General features: G+C 42.9%; 1 protein-coding gene across 2 annotated transcripts; it reads left to right on the forward strand.

Moving 5' to 3' along the window:
- Positions 1-1,385: 1,385 nt before the first annotated feature.
- Positions 1,386-11,986, forward strand: FXN (frataxin). Of its 2 annotated transcripts, none has more exons than XM_086629477.1 (5): positions 1,386-1,518; positions 3,223-3,319; positions 4,684-4,804; positions 8,216-8,313; positions 11,673-11,986. In XM_086629477.1, the coding sequence occupies exons 1-5, from the start codon at positions 1,386-1,388 to the stop codon at positions 11,824-11,826; spliced, it is 603 nt and encodes a 200-aa protein (XP_086485603.1). In that variant the 3' UTR covers positions 11,827-11,986. The 2 variants fall into 2 exon arrangements, with proteins under 2 accessions (XP_086485603.1, XP_086485602.1); XM_086629476.1 differs by having other exon boundaries at positions 1,386-1,517; positions 3,237-3,319.
- The last annotated feature ends 4,352 nt before the right edge of the window (positions 11,987-16,338 follow it).

A 16,338-nucleotide genomic window follows, 5' to 3' on the forward strand; every position in this document is an offset into this window, starting at 1 on the left:
CTAGAGAAGCTGTAGACACCGTACTTTGAAAACTCGCCAGAGAGGAGAGCAGGAACTGCACAACTGGAGGAAGTGTATTCTTACCATGCAGCTTATGAAACGAGTGTGATTACAACACACTTTCGAAGTATTCTGCTTCGTATCTCAGGCTGCTGAAATTAGACTGCTGTCAGCACCTCTGGTGTGTAGGAACTGCCTGTATGTTACAAACACGAGTCCTTGCAAGGCAGAAATAAACAGCAACTTCCCTTTGTCCTGCCTGGGCTTTTTTTCCTTTTTTGAAGCAGTGAAGCTGCTGGTAATTTCTGCCTTTCCGGGGTCCAGCTCCTTGTAGATCTACCCGACAAGACCGCTTAGCCTGAACAGGTTCCTACAGAGATTCACCCACGAGCAATTATTCCCTGGTTTGAGTGTTACCCAACAATAAAGGGGTTAAAGTTTTTGTGTAAGAGTTTCATGAAGGCTTTAGTCAGCAGTGGGTGATTTACGCATACCTAAAGAAACTAACGAGATGTCCATCCTTGAAGCTGTCAGGGGTGATTAGATGGGAGACTCTGTATCAAGAACTGCCTGCCCTTGAAGAAAGAGAACATCCCAGAAACTGCATAAACTTTGTGATCATGTTTTTCTGAGCTGTGAACGTGCAGTGACTTGGGGAAAAGGTAATTCCAGCAGGGGGGGATCGCGACCAGCGACCGACAGACCGCCTGCCCTAAACATACCCCAGACCCAAAAGAAAGGGGCGGAGGAAGAGGAGTGAACATGCGAAGTAATTTACAAGTAAAGTGAGAGAAAATGAACCATTTGTTTAAGAGAACAATGAATATGTAAACAGGTTATGAATTATGCATGACTGTGGTGTATAACTAATTTTCTGCCCAGAAGCCGGGTGTGCACGCCAGGAGGAGATATCCCCCGTGCACCCGGCGCTGCCATAAGGAATGTCGCTTTCTAAAACTCCAGCACGAGTCTTGGAAAGTTCCGTTTCCTTTCCAGGTACCATGAGAACAGCAGCTGAGGTGAAGGTGCGCAGCAGGAGCCGTCAAATCGCCACACGGTCCGCCCGGCACACCGGGACGCAGCACCTCCCTTCCCGCAGCACAGCACGACGTTCGCGCCGCCCGGTGCCTGTGCCGGCGAAGGAAGGAAGGGCGGCCGCCCGCCCGCCCCCTCTGCTGGACCGACGGGAGAAGGGAGAACCGCCTCCCGGAACAGGCGGCCGCTGCGCTCCCCGGCTGCGAGCTCGGGCCGATGCCAGCCCCGGCGCGGCGGGGGCCGCCGCTCCTCCCCGCGGCGCCAGCGGAGGGCGGTAGCGGCCGCGCCGCCTCTCGTTCGCCGCCGCCGCGGCGCGCTGGCTCCTTCCCGGCCCCTTCTGTGGCTGCGGCATGTGGAGGCCGGGGGCGGCCGGCGCCGTGCGCGCCGCTCGGCGGGCGGCGGCGGCGGCGCGGCGGCGGAGCGGAGGCCTCGGGGGCGCCCCGCCGGCGGGGGCCGCCGCCGCCGCCGGCTGCGGGCGGACGGTGAGCGTGAGGCGGGCGGCCCGGGGACGGGCGGGGTGGCCGCGGGCCGGGTTCCCGCCGCGGGCGGGCCCTGAGCGGCGGGCAGGGAAGGGGCGGCCGAAGGGGTTTCCTCGGCCGGTCGCGGGCTTCTCGCAGGCGCCCGCCGGCGACACGGCAGCCAGCGCCGCCGCCGGGCCTCTCGGCAGGCCGGCCGGCCGCTCCGGCGGAGGGAGGGCCGCTCCGCTCCGCGCCGCGCCGCGCCGCCCCGCCGTGCCAGGGGCGCTGAGGCGGGCAGGCGGCCGGGCCTGTAGACACCGTACAGCCGTGCGAGGGCTGAGCGGCGCCCGGGTCGCCGCGGCCCCCGGCAGAGCCCGCCTTGGGCGGCCGCCCGCCCGCCGGGGGAAGCGGGAGCGCGGGGAGCCGGCGGCCTTCGCGGTGCCGCGGAGCCGTCCGCGTTTCCAGCCGCGGGAAGGGGGTGCTGGGCGGGCCCAGCACGGGGGTTGGTGCGTGGAGCAGTGATGCCGGCTGCCCGCCAGCACCGCGTGGGCAGCCTCGAGTCACAAATCCAGTACGAGCGCACTGGCGGAGTCCCCGTTCCGCCGTCTGGGCAGGACTGGGGCCCCGTGTTTGGGCTCCTGTGGCTTTTGGTCCTCTGCGTGTGTTAAAGACGTGCCGAAGGGAGCAGCCGAAAACTTGTAGGCATCGGTGCTGTGTCGTTGTGGTGGTACAAGGAGTTTGCTGTCCTTCATATCCATGTTATGGCTTTGCACTAACGGACCGAGTCGCCTGTGATGCTTGAGGATGGAGGTCAAACCCTGTGGAGAGGGATGTTGTTGTGTTTTGCTCTCGTGTGCTTGAAGAGGGGCTGTCATAACTCCTTTTTAAATATCTTGCTCTTCAGCTCGCTCTGTTAGTTTTCAAAACCTGGTGCAAGTACACAAAAAGCGATTAAGAATGCTAACTTCCATTCGTCAAAAAATATATGCCTTCATAGTCCAGGTCGGGAAGAAAATGGCAAACATGCTGCCTGTCTTGGTGGACAGCAGAAGTGCTTCTACTGGTGTGTTACACTAGGGGATCGGATTTATTGTTATCCATGTTGATACATTGCTTCCCGTTTTGCTCCCTTGTATATTGCCAGTATATTGGAACAGCTTTTCTGTAGTTTTGATTTGTTTTTTTTAAAGCTTTTTTTAAACAGAGGAGAAATTAGAAATGAAAAACAAGCTTGTTTTACAGAAGAGATCTGGAGTGTGAAGTGTGATGATAGCTCTTAACTTTTGTAAGTAAGGAGGATACAGGGCTTCTGTTTATTTCTGTTAAATATACTCATGGCTTCTAACAGAGGGACATAAGTTGTTGATAACGAAGTGTCTGAGTAGTGGATACTTGTGAAAATCTTGGCCTAATCCATTGTCTGAAGTTGCTCAGTAGTTCTGTGCTAGAGCAATAGAAAGTAAAACAGTTCTTCTCTTTACTAGTTCCCTTTTCTATGAATAAAATTCTTTTTTTTCGTTAGTTTGTATCGGAAGACAAGGATATTATAGATTGCCTCAACCAACCAAGGACTAAAGCTGCATAATTCTTTTTGTATTAGCTCTGTGATAGAATATGAATATTTTACTTGGGGGAGATGGAAAGATCTTCAAAGATCTGTTTAATTTATGTGACAAATAAGTAATTTATAATTCTTCATGTTTTAAATTGTAATTCCATTTTACTTACCCTTACTTTCAACAGCAATTGCAGTATGCTTCAGAGGTGAAGAGCAAGACTGTTCAGTTCATAAATTTAAGAAGTGCAGGAACTCTGAATGACACAAGGTAAGTATCGTTTTGAGATATTGGTATGAAAATACCGTCTCTGCGTTTCAAAATAATTTCTAGATGTGGTAAGACTATCAAACTAATGTAAAGTTCGTAAGATGAGGCAAAGGAAAAGTACAGTTTTAGCGAAAAGCCTTTTGGGTGAATTTGGGAAGTCGCTTAGGAAATAGTTCAGGTACCTAAATACGGGTGTCGAGCACCATTTCATATAGGTCAGGTTAGGTGAAATTTCTGCCTTGCGCTGAGAGGATGTGACAAAGTACCTGTAAGAGACTTCTCTCCTTCTGATGCAGCAGTTGGAGGCCCAAAGAAGGATTGTGCAGATGTCTAAAATGGCTCTTACTGTTAAGTACCTGAGCTGCACCCTGAACCAGTACAAGAATCCTGCCTAGTCCTAAAGCCTTCTGTTCTCCACGACCCTAGGTGTTGGTCTGTGGTGACCCTCACGTAAGTGGCATAGAGCGTATTTCAGTAACTGGCCAGCAAGAAACTTTTAAAAAACTCATGTTCTAAGTCATCAGCTGCAAGATACTGCCAACTATGGTGACTCAGTAACTGTTGTTTTGCCATACCCGTTAGCAAAACCTTAAAGGATATCGCTGAATTGTCCATTGCTAGGGATACTCGCCTACATGCTCGGTTAAAAGTTGACACCGATACGGATGGAAAAACTTTGGTGGTTTAATTATGTTAGGTTAATTAAACTGATCTAGACTTTGTTCCCACCAGTTTTTTCTGCTTATTTAAAGAGGATAACGGAAGCAGTCTCGTAAGTGCTGAAGCCTTACGTAATGGCTACACGGGTGCTTTGAGACTCTCTGAAGAAGAAGGTAATTTTGTGTATTAGTTGATCAGCACACTTCAAATAACGTCTAATTACCAGGCTGTGTTGGTAACTCCAGTTGAGAAGTCAAGTGCTGTATGTAGACATGGCATGTGATATTGGTGTTTCTAAACTGTTTATAGCTACAGCGAGTTTCTTAAGAGTCAAATGACATTCGCTTCGAAACAGGAGGTACTTGTATCTATTTGTAGGGTTTGAAAGTTCTTGCACAAAGGCCTTTTGTGAAAATGCCTTATTTTGAAGTACTCTGTCCTCTTAGTACATGAGGGTCAGTATATCCAAGGAAAGAAGTACGTGTTACTCGGAGATCTCTACTACCAAAATTTCAAAACTCCACCTCCATTTATAGGGTGGATTGTCACCTACATTACCCGAAGAAAAATGACTACTTGTTTTATGTAATCATTTCATGGTTACTGTTTCCTCCAAGGTCATGGTCTTGGTATGTTTTTCTTTTAGGAAAAATACTGTTTTCCATGTTTTTCCTCCTAATTATGGGTTTGTATGTCATTTCTAGTTCTTTAGATGAGACCACTTATGAAAAACTGGCTGAAGAAACACTGGACTCCTTAGCAGATTTCTTTGAGGACCTGACAGATAAGCCTTTTACCCCAGAAGATTATGATGTCTCTTTAGGGGTATGTTTTCAACATTCTCTTCCCACTATGGTTATTGTAGAATTTTTTTTTCTTTGAAGGAGAATTCTGTATCAGTCACCTTAGTGCCTATACTTAAAATACAATGAGTTTTTAGAGCTTTATTGTTAAAATATACATGTTTATACTGAGTGAAGCCACTGTTCTGGTAAAAAATAACACATGTTGCTGTATGATTTGAGGATTTAACATTTTTAGAGAAAGACATAATGCAGAATAATAAATGAGCACGAGAGGAGGCAGAAACTGGTTTCTAGTTTCACAGCAGCATGTAATGTTTTCTAAATGTGCATAGACTTCTGACTTCAGCAGTCACGTCCCTCCCGGTGAATACTAGGACAGCCCTACATGGCGTAGTACACCCACATCACATGTAACTGGTAGACCAGTTTCTTTGATTGCCCTGTGTGCTGAGAAGCAACATTTGTCTTGACCAGGTAGAGTACGTTTGTCCTGGCTTTGCTGATGACTAAGCCTGTGGTGGAGAGAATCAACAAGATGATGCAATGTTTGCATAGGTGGTTGCAAAAGTGAGACCAGGGCATACATGGGGAGAAGGCTGCTGTCACAAGAGACGTGGGGTGGCTGCTAGCCTGATAATTGGAGCCTTTAATAGGTCAAACATTCAAATTCTTTCACAGGTGTGGCAGACTCAGATGAAAAACACCCGTTCTATTTGTACAGGGTATTTGTTAGTTTTACATACAATTCCCGAAGTGGTTTGTGTGTTACAGTGCTCTTTGTGACTTGGAGGAGAACGTAGTTTCTCCCTACACGGCCGTCTGCAACACGGGTCTTTCACTGCTGCATTTCTTTGAGGTCACGTAACTGCTCGTCCCTCTGCACGTCTTGCCAGAAGGAGGTTGTGTTCTGCTAGCCCTGTTGGTTAAGGTTTTGTGCTCAGGGACATGGCACAGTGAAACCCAAACCATGTGCTTAAAAAAAAAAAAAAAAGCAAAACCAAAAAACAAACAAAAACCCCAAACCCTGTAGTGTTTGAACTTGTTCCTCTGTAACTTTATCATTATAACGTTCATTCTTTGTTTCTTATAGCCGGGATAGAAAATAACGTGTGGTTAGCAGGATTGTGTTGTTGCCCTTAGCAAATGTTATTTGTTGCTTTAATTAAGTATGTAATTAATGTTAGAGCTAATTGCTTTTCTGGTGAAAAGGAAAGAATTGTTTAACCATTACTGTTCAGTAAGTTTTAGCTTATCAGCACCTATTAGCCAGATTTAAAGACTGCAGGACAAAAATTAGCAAAAATATTATAATTTACCTCTTTAATGTTCTTAGACACTTCATTACCTGAAGGTGATGAGAGAGCTGGAGTTGTTCAGCCTGGAGAAGAGAAAGCTCCAGGAAGACCTCGTAGCAGCCTTCCAGTACCTAAAGGGCCTACAAGAAAGCTGGAGAGGGACTTTTTCCAAGGGCGTGTAGTGACAGGACAAGGGGCAGTGGATTTAAACTGAAAGAGGGCAGATTTTGATGAGATACAAGGAAGAAATGCTTCACTCTGAGGGTGTTGAAGCACTGGCACAGGTTGCCTGGGGAAGTTGAGGCTGCCCCATCCCAGGAAGCATTCAGGGCCAGGCTGGATGAGGCTTTGAAGTGGAGGGTGTCCCTGCCCATGGCAGGGGGGTTGAAACTAGATGATCTTTAAGCTCCCTTCCAACCCAAACCATTCTACGATTCTGTGATCTTATGTTAGAATTTTATCTCCAGCCACTGTAATGTGGATTGTGTTTGACATTGACTCACTGTGAGGCTCAAAAATAATTATTTTTACATCCATCTTAATTTTTAACAGTACTTCTTTGTTGCATAAACTGTATGATGCCATAATAATGTGTTGTCATTTCTGTTAAGAGTGAAATGTTAAATAGTCCCAAGTTTACCCAAGTTGATTCCGAACAAACAAGGCTAGTGCTATAGCAAGCCACGAGGTGGCGAACGTGGTAAAGGTCCGTTATGCCAGCGAATTGTTATGAACTTGATTTCTTCATGTAATTTATGTCTGCATGTCCAGGGGAAAAAGAAAAAAATCTCTTTGGAAGATCATTCTTGTTACTGGGAGCTAACAAACATTCGTCCAGTTGTACTAAATACATGCAGTAACATTCCTTAAAATACAGTAAAAATACCTTTCATTCTAAGTCCTTAAAAACTCAGGTTGTATTTTCTAGTATTTCAAAAGTATTGCAAAATGTATGGGGAAATGTTTTAAACACAGCATTAGAAGTTAACCTTTATTTAATTTGCAATGATAGAGCAACAACACTCTCCAACAACTGACACACAATGTAAGCTATAGTGTAATTTTTTTTGTTAACTCTTTGGAGACCTATTTACTTACAGTGTTTCTGTGGCACAGAGCATAACATCATGCTGAATACTTCATATGGCACTAAAGATCACACAGAAGAACAGTGAAACCTTTGTTGCTATTCAGACCTAATCACCCCAACCTGCTCTTACAGCTTTATTGTGGTATTGGGCATGAAGTATTTGAGAAACTGTAGATTAACCTGTTACCTGAATCATTAAACTGTATTCTGCAGAGATACCCTCTTTAATTAGCATAATTCAGATCATCTGTAGGTTAACTCTAGTCCAAGTAATGTTGTTCTTTTAGCCTTGAAGTTAGGTCAGAAATATTTTTGTCAGTTACATCTGCTTTTCAAATGCACTTGTGAAAATGTCAGAGAAATGCGAATCATGTCATCAGTAAGCATTGTGAGTAAGAAAGAGAAAATAAATGCTCACTAGGATAATAGTCTAAAGCTGGCATAATGAAAACAAACCAGACCTCATGGAGTTTAGAAGTGGAACATTTTTGAGGTATGATTCAGGATCTAAACACTTCATCAGAATTAATTGAGAAAGAATTGTGTTTATTCACTGGGAAACTGTTACAGTTGCTTAAGAAAAGTTAAGTAAAATTGCATGGCTGAGAAATCTAGAAATTACACATGAAGCTTTTTGACTTTGAACCAGACCAGTTCTGCAGTGTTCAAGAATAGGAAAAGTTGTTACTGGATGATGTTTTAGTCATGGCAAAACGAACTGGCAGTCTTTTCAAGGTGGCAGGTCAAAGCTTAAGAGTCTTATTTAAGTAGTGCCATTGTGAGTGGTGCAAACGCACTAAACCAAACTCTGACCATAAGTTTTAAAGTCGAGATCACACTGAAAGACATGGAGGTTGTCCTAGCTATTAACACAAGTTTTTTCATACCCAACAGTCATTCTTCCAAGATGTTATTGTTTGGGAAATCGTTGTGAATATGATACAGATGTGTAAGCTTCTGTTTATCTACTGCAGATGATTTAATTCTTGTCAAGTAATGGAATGCAACTTTTTTAATTGCTCATTTATTTTCTTTGTGTTGTAAGAGCGGAGTTCTAACAGTTAAATTAGGTGGAGACATGGGAACATATGTAATCAATAAACAAACACCAAACCGGCAGATTTGGCTGTCCTCACCCACTAGGTAAGTCACGTCATGTCTGCAGGCTCGGTGGAAATGCCCTTCCCCTTTTTCGTAGCACGACACGGACTGTGTAATATCCTTTTCATAAGTAACCCTTTTCCTCAGTATATTCTCGAAACATGATACAATCAAAATGGTCGGCCATAATTTGTTGTAGAGGTTCCAGGCACAGTGCAGTATATTGACGTACCTCAATTAATCCGGGAAATGCCTGAAGCAGAATTTTCATACCCTGTTCCGGTCCAAAGCCACTGACTACAAGAATATAGCCGGCTCATAGGAAAAATAAACAGCTATGATTAAAAAAAACCCACCAAAGCTTCTGTTGGAAAAAGAGTGATGATGATGTTGTAATCTAAACCTCTCTTTGTATTTAAACAGGGTGGCTCCTTCCCCTTTAAGCTTGTGGGATTTCCTGCTTTGTATGTTTGTGTGCTCTCCCACTGGTTGTTTTTGTCAAGCACCTGCACTTTATGGGAGCCTTGGCCAGCTGTTCTCTGTGCCTTCTCTAACGCTGTGTTTTGATCCATTCCAGGTTTTCTGGTTGGTTTCAGTGGGGAGGGCAGCCAGATAGGTGGGAAAACATGGTAGCTGTCTCCCCCAAAAATTTGTATTCTCTGCCACTGTCTCAGGGAAAGAACTGAGGGAGCTGGTCAGTGTTACTAGTGAAGGAACCAGCTAGCTGGGAAGCATGAGCACTCCCAGTAACTCTGCAGGCATACCTCCTGAACGTTGTCCAGAAGGAAGGTATTGATTGCAAAACCACAAATGGTGTTGCAGTAGTAGAATTCTGTAGTAGGGTTTGTGTCGGGGATGAAGGGGGGAGAGCATGATGCATTTTAAGAGAGACAACTGTAATAGACATAAAATTTACCTAAAGAAACATCAAACTTTGCTTTAGTGTACTTACGTACTGGCTGGTGCACAGCATACTAGTTTTAGTATTTTTTTTTTTCTGCTGACTCTTGTCGTATCCCAAAATCCTTTAATTAGCTAAATTACTTACTTAACAGGCACAAGACTTGCTAAGGCACAGGCCTAGCAAGCTAACAAACTTTTTTATTTAGACAGATGCAGGCTGTCTGTCAGAATTTATTCATTCCATATATTTTGCAACAAGCATAATTTCCAAACCTTGATTCTGCTTAAGGTGACGGTAAGACTTTTGTGTCACTGACACAAAGCTTTCATCTATTTATGAAAACCAAAATTCAGAGAATTCCTGTCTGTTTGGGGCCAACCATAGTTGAGCGAAGACATACGTGCACCAGAATATGGAATTCATGAAAAAACAATATTTTTTTTTTTAGTTGCTCCAGTAATGAATAAAAATACACAAGGAAAGAGATAAACTTAAAAATTCTCTGATGGTATTTTTCACCATCTGTGAGGAGAAATCATTCACCTACAAACATTAAGTTTTGTGCTTCCTTAACTGGTATTAGGGTAAACAGTGGTATTTCCTGAAACATGACGCGACGTGTTCACGTACTTCCTAACTCCTGAAAAGCAACTGCAGCAAATACTGTATGATCTGGAGTGACATAGTTCTTCCAGTGCAATGTACTAGGAATTAAAGAAGCAAATGTTACTGCCAGTGATCACTTGCATGGAATGTTGTATTTGGGAAATTCGTACAGTAAACATAGAATCTTGAGTCTTTAAGAATGTATCCTGAGGGAGACAAATTCTTAACATAAGAGAGGGAGAGACATTTTCTTGAATTTTTTTTTTGACGTTGTGCTTGCTATCGTTCATCTACACACCAAAGCGTACTTTAGCTTGTGTTTGTAAAGCTTCACTTAGTTGACAATTTAAAAAAAAAGGGCTGAGGGGGTGGGTGCAACCTGCCAGCAGTGTGATTACAGTAATTTTATGTAGCTCCTTTCACTGAAAAGACTTGTCAAGCTTACACAACATCTCTTAATAATACCTTCTCTCTGACTGCTTAAAAATGTATGCAGGCTTTCCCTGGGTAATATTTAGTCTATATTTAACTTTGTAGGCATTTTATAGAATTCACAAGATCCTTGCTTAAATTACTAATTTAAATGAAAAAAAAAAATCACATTTGTACAGCATTTTGAAGATTCAGAGAACTATGGAGGCGTTTCATGTGCTAACTGTATCACTGATATTTGCTATGTAACATTTAAAAACAGTTCAGACAACTTCACGCCATTCTTTTCTTTGTTGTTGCTGATTAAGTGGCCTGTCTTAGCCTGGTTTTCATGAATGGCTTCGTCTCATTCTGTCCTTCTCTAAGTGCAGGACAGTATAAACACACACTTGTATGCAAAGACAAAGTGAGAAGTGCATAGTAAAGTAACTGGAGCACATAATCTCAATTCCAAATAGTTACTAGTTCACGTACAGCATGTGAGATTTCAGTGGAAGCTACTTTAATTTGTGACTCCTCATAGTTAGGGCAGTAGTTGGAGAGTTCTTTATTTGAATATTGTGAGTAATTCAGGACATTCAAGGTTCAGATTGGCGTTTATGTTTGCAGAGAACCTGCAGATTGTTCTTGTGTATGTGTAGGATAGTCTGTTTTCTAGCAGGCCTGGTGTGTGGATTGTCTGAGTTCCAAGGCGTTTCGTCCTAGGCGTTCAAGGATAAGACTGATGGTTCGTGTGTTTGTCCCGGAAAACCATTCCATTCCTTTCTCTTTTCTTAGTTTCACTAGCTGATGTTAATTGCAGTCATTCTCCGGTTTCAGATGTGGAGAATTGGGTGAATAGAAAGGTCTGGAACAGAACCTTGGCGCTCAAGGTTCTTGATACTTAAAGCAGGCCTGAAAAATCACGTCAACAACTATGTGATAGCACAGAGGCAAACAGCATTTTAAATACCCATCTTCCCACATGCCAGTATATTTGCTTTCAGCTGGCAAATTCTTTTCTTGCATCTGAAAAGAAAGTGAGAATTGCGGTCTGTGTTCTGCTGTGCTTAGATTATCTGCATGTGACTGCTGCAAGAGCTAATCAACAGCATTAATTCAGCGTTATACAAATATCCCTTGTAATGTTTGCATGCAAGAAAATTGTGTGGGTGAGGGAAGAAGGGGGTAAGGGAAGAAACTGGGGAAATCAGTGCCAAAAGCAAGAAGGGAGGGAGCTTGTGTCCACTGGGAGTGACTGATACATCTTGTCACCTCTCAGATGTATCTGTTGGATGGCTTGGCGGTTCCTGGCAGATCTGGACTTTTTCTGCTCCACTTCCCCAGACTGCCCACCAGCCCTTCTCTGTGTTGTCCATTTCCTTTTCCTGGGTGCTCTCTGGGGTACATTATAAATACAGGCTTCCAGCAGCTCCGCGTGAATAATCTGTACTCACACAGCTTGTGTTTTGTTTTCCAGTGGGCCCAAGCGCTATGACTGGACTGGGCGGAACTGGGTGTATTCTCATGACAGAGTATCCCTTCATGAACTACTATCAAAAGAATTTTCAACAGCATTAAAAACGAAATTGGATTTGTCCTGCTTAATATATTCTGGGAAAGAAGATACTTGATGTTCTACCTCATGGAAGTTTAAAGACATTAACCACAAGCCAAGCCGTTCCTTGGTTTCTGAAGTACCTGAGCTTAATTCTGTTGTTGTTTTTCTTGACATCGCTATATTGTGCAACAAAAAAGAAAATAATATATTTTTCTCTAGTGCTCAGTCTTCGAGTTTCTGTGTCACTGCTTGAATCCGTGTCCGTGGAGTAGAGGTGGTTGAGGTCTTCCTTCTGGTCACTGCATTTCTTACTTTCTTACTGGAGCAGGAAGTAATGAATTCTTACTGTCCATAGTCTTGTTTGGATGTAAGGACTGAACCACCTGGTGACTTCAGACCAGTGCAGAAATGCTAAACTTCTTTTGGTGAGGCATTCATCCAAAAAATTAAATGCCTGCGAATTGCGTTGATGTAAGTTGTGGTACCCTGAATGCATTGCATTAAAATTTGTGGCTCTTGTGAGTAACACATCGCAGTCAAATTGAACAGACCATAAACAAAATTACTATGGCAGGTAGAAACTTTTAATTTTGTGTAATGTATGTAATAAAGAGTTTTTGCCTCAGTATTGCAGAACTTGCTCTTTTCTCCAAATTCAAATTATAGTTTATTTCACCTTAGAATTTTTTTTGAGGTAAAGTTTGAATTACTTAGAGGTGTGTGTGTGGCCGTAAGCATCACATAGAACTGGAAAGGCTGGTATGTGATGTTTAAGCTGTGCAGCAAACACTTGATTCTGTTGCTGTGGATTTCTCTTTCTGCTCCCTTTTGTTCTTCAAAGAGTAAAAATACATAATTTATTGACTTTTTTTTTTTTAGTTGAGCAAAATTAAGATCCTCCCATGGTAGCAAAAATTTACAGTTTGTTTTGCTGCATTTCTTAAGTAAGTGGGGCTTAGATTATCTTTTTTTCAACATCATATATACAACAAGGCTCCACTTAGTGTCATGCTGATGCAGAAACTTTTGCCTTTTTGCTTCTTAGAATTCAGTATGGCACTTAACGCTTATGAAGCTGTCTTTTTCAGGCTGTTAAAAAGTGAGAATGCAGTAAATTACATACTCCAGATCTTAAACCAAAAAACTTTAAAAGAAATCATGAGCTGGAAGGAGAACACTTCAACGCTTGCACTCTTGTATTATTACGACTGGTGGTTTTTAATTGCCTATAAAATGGAAGCACAAAGTTGTCGGCTAATTCTTGAGGAAACAGTTATGCCAAACTCTAATAAACTGTTTCTCAACGTATGAAAATATGTTCAGTGCAAACTCTTTCTCTTCTTGGTTCTTCTGATGCTTGTGGTTAGTTTGGCATGATTCTCTGGCTAGCTAGAATTATTACAGATGTGATTAATTTTGTCATTGAAAAACAATAGCTATATAGCGTTGTTGCCCAGTATTCACATTTGAAGTATAAGTGTTGTTACCTGCTATTTCCCACCATTAAATAGAGAGTAACATTTCACTGGAAGCAGCTCTTGGTTAATTGTGCACACTGTTTGCATGATTTTCAATCAAAATAAAAAATAAGACAATTGCCTGAAATGTCAGCTCTGCTGGATGAGGTAAATACGACTGCCACCTTATATGAGTACAAAAGTAAAAGTTTTTGGGTTTTTTTTAACAAAGGGAAAGCTAAAAATAGAACATCTTTTTACTGTTTTGAATTTAGAATAGTGAAAATAATTTACAGCATATGGAAAACAACCTTATTTAGCTTAATCTCCTAGTAGTTCAAATAGCTATTTAAACACATTCGTATAGATGTTATGACCTCATATTTGAATGAAAGGTACTTCCTCCTGGTCTTTCCTTTGCCTTATCACAAATAGCCTGTGTAATTAGCTTTTCTGATTGACTTTTTAAAAAATTATTTTCTTAAGTAATTTGCATGCAACATACTCACTAATATGCATCTGATTCGTGTTCAGAGGTTCATTCTCCATTCCCTTACGTCTCGTGCAAATGTCTGTACCAAAATACAGTTGCATGTAGAATTGTTAATTCGTTACGTAAAGGCGTGATTTTGGGCTGTGGTGATAAAGGTTGAAGACCGGAGGCGTGTATTGTTTTGAATTCTTTGTGCTTCTTAAAACACACTGGAAAGATTGTTCAGAACTCGGCCAGTCAGGGTGGATTTTAAGACCTTTGGCATGCCTTGCCCTTCTTCCATAACGCTACTGCTACGTATGCAAACAATTTCCTGGGTTTAGGCAGCAGAGCAACAAATGAGTTTAATGTAACTGGTGGAGATAAATAGTGTCAGCAAGTTAGAATGAGTTTTATCTCGGTGTGAAAAATGAGTCATAGGACGTGACTCATTTTTTGCTCAGATGCCTGCATCAAATTGTAAGCAAGGGCAGGGGCTCTGACAGCCGTCGGCACTTCTACGGTGGCAGCACAGGACCAGCTCCGATCCCAATGTCGGACTTTGCATATTGCCCCAAGACAAATAACTCTTCCATACTGTTTTTCACTTCTGTAACTTACTTGAATGAGCAGATTTCTCCGTGGTCGCACACCTGACGTCACGTCAGTGGTTTTGTGCTTCGCCTCTCTCAAAAGAAATAGCTGAAGGAAGATCCTGTGGTGCACACTGTGGACAGTATCGATAAGAACCGTCGCTCTACCAGCAGCGTTTTTCCTGTAACACAGTTGCTCCATCTTCAGGGAATGAGAAGTTTCAACAAAGTGCTTTGGAAAGACAAATGTTGGTGTTTGTAGCTGTACTGCGTGCTGAGCCTCAGCAGAGGAAGTGGGGTGTGCTGGCGTGGTTTTAGGGATATCAGAGTTTTCACCAAGACCTAGCCACTCTTTCTGCAGGCAGCGGCTGGATTTTTCTGCTTCTGGTCTACAGTCTAAAAGTCCTGTCATGTCTAACTTTGCTAAAATTCATTGTCTCCTGTGTGCCAGTGAGTTCCTTGGAAGTCTCGATAGATTCACGTAGTCAGGTCAAGCTTACAGCAACTGCTTGCAGCCCGTATCGGTCACAAAATGCTGCGTTTGTGTGACAGGAGCCTTGTACCTACACGCTCGTCTGGTGTTGGACGGTTCGTTCACCTTTCCGCTTGTGGTAGTTAAGAAACGTTACTACTTCCCTTCCAGACTGTTTCATGTGATAAGTTCATCCAGTCTTGTTTCCTTAAAGTTCTCAAAGTCTTTTAGCAGCTTCAATAAATGGGATAAAGACCTGTCCTCAAGAGGTGGTAGCCGAGTAGGGGAGGGGGGATTCCCAGGGAGGTTTGTGTTTGATTGCTTTTAACTTCTGCTTAATGGTTGAACTCCGTAATTGTGCTAACCGGCTCTGGAATGTGTGGGAGTCCTGGGAAGGAAGGCGGAGGCTTGCCAAAATACCTGGAAGAGCATTCAAAATAGAAAAGGAAGCATGGGAGGGGCAGAACCAAAGGCTATCAGGAAGAGATTAACTTTGCCCGACGGCTGATGTTGTTGACGGCAAGGAAAGGCTGGGGGCAAGCTGCATCACGTTGTGGCCCCTTAGGGGATGGTGTTTTAAATTTGCTGCACACCACTATTTGCAATTGTGACCAATCAAACAAGTTCCGGTCCGGTTTGCTGTTCAGATTTCATATTTTATAAAATCCCTTTTAAGGATAAAAAAAAGGTTGTTCCGAGTTGTGTACCTCTCTGTCCCGAATTGCCTTTTACGTAAATTGTACTGTTGGCAGTCGGAGAACGAAGACGAGACTCGTGGCCTCTACCAAGGGAGACAGCCTGTTTTCACTGGAGGTAAGGTAAACAGAGCTAGGAACAAATAAAGTTTTCTTAAACAGTTATTCATTACAAACTTTTGGGGGGTTCAGGTTAAGGAAAGACAAGTTTAGGTAAGGAAACAACAGATGTTTTAAACGGGCCATATAATGTTGCTGCTGCCTTCTGCAATTTGCTGGATTGTTTTAAAAATAGTTTGTGTCATAGCAATTACGCTAAGTGTTCAGTATTATGGTGCGTAGTTTTGGAAGCATTGTTAGTTCCCAGATGTAGGCTCTTCTGCTAGCCATGGATGTTCTCTGCTGCACCACTAAAAAAATAAGTGAAGAATACATTAAGTATGTAAATTGTATTACCCCTTTATACAACATTTTAGAACCATTAGCCAAGCATCAGGAGGCTGCTATTACAAAAGTAGCTTCAGGAAAAGGAAAGCATGTAGAGAACTAACAGACGAAGTTTTTAAACATTCATTAAGGAAACAGACACCCAGCACAGTGTAAACCAAATAATCTGACGCATACCTGGAACTAAAACTGAATTTCCACTCCTCATGCCTTGATTCTGCCTGAATGCAACATTGTTACCTACCGATAGCAGAGCCTGTCCATAGCGGACAGAAAACGCCAAGTTACTGATGTAGTCCCTTTTTTTTTTTTTTCCCTTTTTTTCTTTTTCCCGTTGGTTTTGCCTTTTGGGGCTTTTAGACTGCAACGGTCACTTGAGGCCTGCTGTATGTACCTGCACGTTAATTATTAACTCCAGCTACGGGCAGGCTTTTTCGATACAGTGTCCG

This window comes from Tauraco erythrolophus, chromosome Z, assembly GCF_009769465.1.
Source record: "Tauraco erythrolophus isolate bTauEry1 chromosome Z, bTauEry1.pri, whole genome shotgun sequence".
NCBI lineage: Eukaryota > Metazoa > Chordata > Aves > Musophagiformes > Musophagidae > Tauraco > Tauraco erythrolophus.